The sequence below is a fragment of the Salvelinus alpinus genome, chromosome 1 (genome assembly GCF_045679555.1).
Source record: "Salvelinus alpinus chromosome 1, SLU_Salpinus.1, whole genome shotgun sequence".
In the NCBI taxonomy this organism is placed as follows: Eukaryota; Metazoa; Chordata; class Actinopteri; order Salmoniformes; family Salmonidae; genus Salvelinus; species Salvelinus alpinus.
Genome location: NC_092086.1, coordinates 31,600,695 through 31,606,795, shown reverse-complemented (window position 1 = coordinate 31,606,795; position 6,101 = coordinate 31,600,695). Strand labels below are relative to the sequence as shown.

The 6,101-nt window shown below is 44.4% G+C and overlaps 1 protein-coding gene across 1 annotated transcript; it reads left to right on the top strand.

Moving 5' to 3' along the window:
* Positions 1-2,056: 2,056 nt before the first annotated feature.
* snu13a (SNU13 homolog, small nuclear ribonucleoprotein a (U4/U6.U5)) lies at positions 2,057-5,917 on the top strand. Its single transcript, XM_071397980.1, has 4 exons — positions 2,057-2,270; positions 2,497-2,576; positions 3,134-3,254; positions 5,210-5,917. The coding sequence occupies exons 2-4, from the start codon at positions 2,574-2,576 to the stop codon at positions 5,470-5,472; spliced, it is 387 nt and encodes a 128-aa protein (XP_071254081.1). The 5' UTR covers positions 2,057-2,270; positions 2,497-2,573; the 3' UTR covers positions 5,473-5,917.
* Positions 5,918-6,101: the final 184 nt, after the last annotated feature.

Genomic DNA, 6,101 nt, shown 5'->3' with positions numbered 1-6,101 from the left:
GGATGGAATGGAATAAATGGAACGGAGAAAAACATGTGGTTTCCATGTGTTTGATACCGTTCCAGTATTCCATTCCAGCCATTACAATGAGCCCATCATCCTATAGCTCCTTCCACCAGCCTCCACTGATACAGTGTTTGTTTACATTAACCTTGTTTACGACCAATGGAATAATACAAGCTAATATTTTGGGTTCTGATGAGGTATGACTAATGACATCATTGGGTACGATAGTTGTATCAATGGGTATATACCATTAATTTATAAGTGCAAAATGGATGTAGCAACTGCAGATTGCCCATTTAACAAGATTAACATTGATCAGATTCAGAAATTGTATGGACAGGCTGAGTCGACTGTAATGCATTTTCATATTGTAACTTTGCCATAAGGGTATGTGTTAAATACACTACAATTAAACAAAACAGTTGTGGTGACTGAAGGAGAAACAGCTCAGCTGAAGAGAGAAGGCAGGTCTGGTGTGATCAACTGGGTTTGTCATCAAACCCACCACAAGACTGTCTTAGCCCACTGAGCTAAAGCCTATGCATTAGCTTGGTGAACTAGCGCAAGTCTTCAGGTCTCATGCAAGGTTACTCACACAAGTGAGACTGACTGCAAATGGATTTGAACCCATCTGCGCAATACAAGACTGGTATTCTATTCTAAAAGCCTAGGCAGTATTTAAGGGAGCTAATGCAAGTCTTTGTGTCTTGCAGCCATTAGCTGTTGGATTTTGAAATTTAAGCTATGGGGGTTCTCACTGACTTAAAAAAAACTATGTTCAGAATGTGCACTATCCCTAAATTCATTACAACAGCTGAGAGTTTCGTATCTCGATAGAATACTTTTTCTACTGCGCGATTAAAGTCCCTCCTCCCGGGTCGCCAGTAGCTTCCACCATAGACAATCGGCACATAACTAAAAGCCATGTACCTGGTGCTTATTCTAGGTTGAGGGGAGTCATCACTGGGGTCCCAATATATATGTCCACAGCACATGAGATTAGTGCCACCTTAATTGGGGAGGACAGGCTTGTGGTAATGGCTGGAGCAGAATAAGTGGAATTTATCAAATACTTCAAACACATTATTTCCATGTGTTTGATGCCATTCCATTCGCTCCGTTCCAACCATTGTTATGAGCCGTCCTCCCTTCAGCAGCCTCCACTGGTCCACAGATGTGAAGGGAAGCAGAGTGATTAAGGCCTTAATGTTGATCAGTAGGAAAGAGGGTCAAACAAGCGAAAGCTTATCAGTGCTGCTGAGGTTTGAGAAAGTTTTGCAGAGAAAACTACAGATAGGATTTCTTTGTTTCAATGTTAGAGAATTTGTCCCATATGCACTGCAATGTTTTCAATGCCAAAGAATCGGACATGTAGCGGCTCAATGTAAAGGAAAGAAAAGATGTGCCAAGTGTTGAAGTGAACATCTGACCGTAAGGCGCTACAGAGGGTAGTGCTTTCTGCCCAGTAAATCACTGGGGCCAAGCTTCCTGCCATCCAGGGCCTATATACTAGGCGGTGTCAGAGGAAAGCCCCAAAAATTGTCATAGACTCCATTTGGTGGATGCCAGGTGCAGAGAGAGGCTAGAGAGGCTCAGAGATATAGGATCAATCATGTTGTATAATATGTATAGGCTAAAAGACAGATTGGTAGAACTATAGTGTGGACTGATGGAGCTTACATGGATGTTCCTGTAGTAAGTGGACCTACTGTAGGGGCTGGTGCTTCTGATGGTCCTGGCATTGTTTCAAGGCCTGTTCAGAAATCTTGCGCTCATCAATGTGTGGTGTCAAAGGACACTGATAATGAATAAAGTTGACTTCATAGCCTTTTTTGGAAAGATTATCAATACGACTCTGGTTGTGGAAAGCAGAAATGCAAGGTTGAAGGTTATTGTGGAGACGGCAAAATAGATATTGGGAGTAACAGATGTTACTGTTGAAATAGTTTTTGACATGGGTTTTTTTGGGGGGGGAGGGTGTGGTAGTAGTTAGTAGGGATTTATTTGGTTTTGAATGTTATTTTCATGGTAGCACAGAACTGGGCAGACCATGGTTGATCGTACATTTCAGCACAGTAGGTGGCGGCATGCACTTTAAACGTTTGTTTGCGGACCACCATGATATCATAGTAGTAGAAGAAGAAGCAGCAGAAAACTCGTTGGCTACACAGACTCACCAAAGACTTTTATAACTAAACCAGGATAGACCACAGCTCGTCGTTTCAAATAGAAACACATGAGTCATAGTGGGCAGAACAAGCAAGGTGGGCAGAGCCAAGCACGAACTAGCGAGATCCTATTGACGAGTTCTAGCAGTATTTACATATTTCCCTATGTCGGCCAAAATCCACCAAGTTCAATTTTATCTGGGCTTTATCTTACTACCATATTTGTTAGTGAGTGGAAACTCCAGGCGGATGCTTCACATTTAAACATTCGGTGAAATATCTGTGGACTCACTCTGCACATTTTTAAAACGTCTTTCAACAGGTTATTACTGTCCTCTGTGAAGCACACGCCGAGAGGACAGAGGGATTTAACATCTTAATCACTGGAAATTTGAAGAAATGGTGAGCTCAGAATAATCGAAGTACGCCTGTGCTAGCTAGGTTAGTTAGCTATCTGTTGTTCAAATCAAATGTATTGGTCACATACATTTAGCAGATGCTATTGCGGGTGTAGCGACCAACCGGCTAGCTGTCTTATTGTAGAGTTTATGAAATGTCTGGCAGCACCACGCCTCATCAGCGTGTAACGTTACCACGTGTTTCCTCGATGTTTAAGATTCATGGATGTATTGGGGACTTCTAAACTAACTTGCATTATTGAGTCCATGAAAGTAATTGTCTGATTTGTCCAGATGAGATATTATTATTCCTAAAAGAGTAGCAAAAATGTATGTGTGGCGACTGTGACCGAGATATGTGTTTACAACATTCACTCTAGTAACTAGCTAACGTTAGCTATGCACTCTGGACAACCGACAGTGGTCGCTATTGACCTGTCCTTTGAGTGGATCCGTCAAAAGACCGATAAAAAGAGACCACTAGCGGCTGTCCACGCTGTGTTGATAAGTGTGGCCTGGTCCCCATATTTATTCTAACCACAATATATTTAACCCTATTAGGCTGATGCAGAAGTCAACCCCAAGGCCTACCCTCTGGCTGATGCCACACTGAGCAAAACCATCCTGGACCTTGTGCAGCAAGCTGCCAATTACAAGCAGCTCCGCAAAGGGGCCAATGAAGGTGAGACAAACCTATCTGTAGTGGAACTACATTCTTTTGGTTGCAGGGTTGGAAACGCACAAGATGTTTACTCCAACAAGGTGACGAACTCTATGCATTTTACGCACGCTTTGACGACAACAACACAGAGCCGGGTGTGAGGGTCGTCACCGACCCAGAAGACTGGGGGCCTCTCTGAGGCCCACGTGAGAAAGGTCTTTTATCAGGACAACACCCGCAAGGCCGCGGGCCCCGCCGGTATTCCAGGGCGCGCTCTCAGCATGACCAAAACAGCTGGCAGGCATATTCAGTCATTTTCAACCTCTCCATGTCCCAGTCTGTAATCCCCACATGTTTTAAGATGACCACCATCATTCCTGTTCCTAAGAACTCTAAGGCTTCGTGCCACAATGATTACCGCCCTGTAGCGCTCACTTCTTTAATCATGAAGTGCTTTGAGAGGCTGGTAATGGCACACATTAACTCCATCATCCCAGACACCGTAAACCCACTGCAATTTGCATACACCCCCAACAGATCCATAGATGACGCAATCTCAATTGCTCTCCACACTGGCCTCACCAACCTAGATAAGAGGAATGCTGTTCATTGACTACATCTCAGCGTTCAACACCAATATTCCCTCCACGCTCGTCACCAAGCTTAGGACTCTAGGTGTGAACACCTCCCTCTGCAACTGGATCCTGGACTTTCTGACGGGCCAACATTTACCTTCACCACGCTGACCCTTAACACAGGGGCCCGTGCTTAGTCCCCTCCTGTATTCCGTGTTCACCCACAACTGTGTGGCCACCCACGACTCCAACACCATTATCAAGTTTGCTGACGACACAACAGTGGTAGGCCTGATCACCGGCGACGATGAGTCACCCTACAGGGAGGAGGTCAGTGACATGCCAGTGTGGTGCCGGAGCAACAACCTCTCCTTTAATGTCAGCAAGACCAAGGAGCCGATTGTGGACTACATCGATGGGGTGGCAGTGGAGCAGGTAGATGGCTTCAAGTTCCTCGTGTCCAAATCACTAAAGACTTAAAATGGTCGAAAAGCAGGCGCGAAGAATCTGTCGTGAAGGCCTCGTCCCCCTCAGGAGGGTGAAAAGGTTCTACAGCTGTACCATTGAGAGCATATTGACTGGCTGCGTCTCTGCTTGGTATGGCAGTAGCACCGTCCTCGATTGCATGGCGCTACAGAGGGTTCTGCAGACCACCCAGTACATTACGGGGGCAGAGCTCCCTGCCATCCAGGATCTCTATATCAGGCGGCGTGAAAAGATGGCCTGGCAAATCGTCAAAGACCCAAGCCATAGACTATTTTCTCAGCTGCCGTATGGCAAGAGGTACCGATGCATCAAGTCTGACGTCAACAGGCTCTTGAACAGCTTCTATCCCCAAGCAAAACAACTGATAAATAGCTAACAAAATAGCTACACGGACCAAGTTTACCTTGTATCTCTATTGGCCTTATATCAGTATTTGCACTCTCTAAGCACACACTGTCACTCCATTTGGTTGTTCGTACATAATATGCACATGCATTTATACTGACTGTACACACCCACTCACATGCAAGCTGCTGCTACTCTTAACTTATATCCTGTCACCTTACCCCTATATATATCTACCTCCATCACTCCAGTATCCCTGCACATGTAAATATGGTATTGGAACTGACTTTTTAAATATTTCCTGTATATAGTATACTTACTTTGTATATTTATCTCGTTCTTTATTTTTTTTCTAGTAATACATTGATTTTTGCATTGTTGGGTTTTGAGTTTGTAAGAAAGGCATTTCACAAGTGACATTAACTTGCTACTGTCTAGCTCTTAAGGTGTTCGGAGGAAGACCAGCATTTCACCCAGACCAGTAATACAATCGACATGCCTCTGAAAAAGTACCACCTCACAGCTTCAGATTTGTCACTCTCTAACCTCTGCTCGCCCTCTCTCCACCAGCCACTAAAACACTTAACCGCGGTATTGCTGAGTTCATCGTGATGGCCGCAGACGCAGAGCCCCTGGAGATCATCCTCCACCTGCCACTGCTCTGCGAGGACAAGAACGTGCCCTATGTGTTTGTGCGCTCCAAGCAGGCCCTGGGACGCGCCTGTGGGGTCTCACGCCCAGTCATTGCCACTTCGGTCACCATCAAGGAGGGCTCGCAGCTCAAGCCCCAGATCCAGTCTACCCAGATGGCCATTGAGAGACTACTGGTGTGAGCAGAGAGCTCAGGATGGGGGTTGTAGGGTTAACAATGGGACACCACCTGCTTTGGTCATATTTAGATTTTTGTAAATGGAACGGACTATGATTTAATGTTGTCCTGCCAGACTTATGTACAGAAGATTCTATTTTGTAAGGCTGTGTCCATTTTGAAATGTTGGGACAGAATAGGTATATCTGAAGCGTTGGAACAAAAATGGTTTAACTTGTTTTTAACATTACTATGTTGTAAATGTGGCAATTATATAGAGTATACGGGACATCAAACTAAGCATAGTAGAATCATAGCAATTACACTTAGCTTTCCGTATGTTGACCTTTTTCCTTCATTTGGTGCAGTTAAAGGTGGACATGTTCATTACAGTATTTGTAGTGTTTCATTTGGGAAACATTCCTACATTGGTTTTAAATTATGATTTGATTAAATACATTGGGCAAGTCCCTGTAGGTAATGTATAATTATTGAAGACCCTGTTCAAGTTTCAGCATTGTAATCAAAGGAACCTATATGGGCGCATGTATGACACTGGAAACGTGGGTAAAATGGGTTTAGATCCTGGCATCTATAGGGGGACAAGATTAGCATGCCACTAGGTTGAGATGCACCCAAAATAGTCAGATTCAG

Coding starts and splice junctions, on each gene's coding strand:
- snu13a (XM_071397980.1), top strand. Junction 3,255..5,209: donor CCGCAAAGGGGCCAATGAAG/GTGAGACAAACC, acceptor TCTCTCCACCAG/CCACTAAAACACTTAACCGC.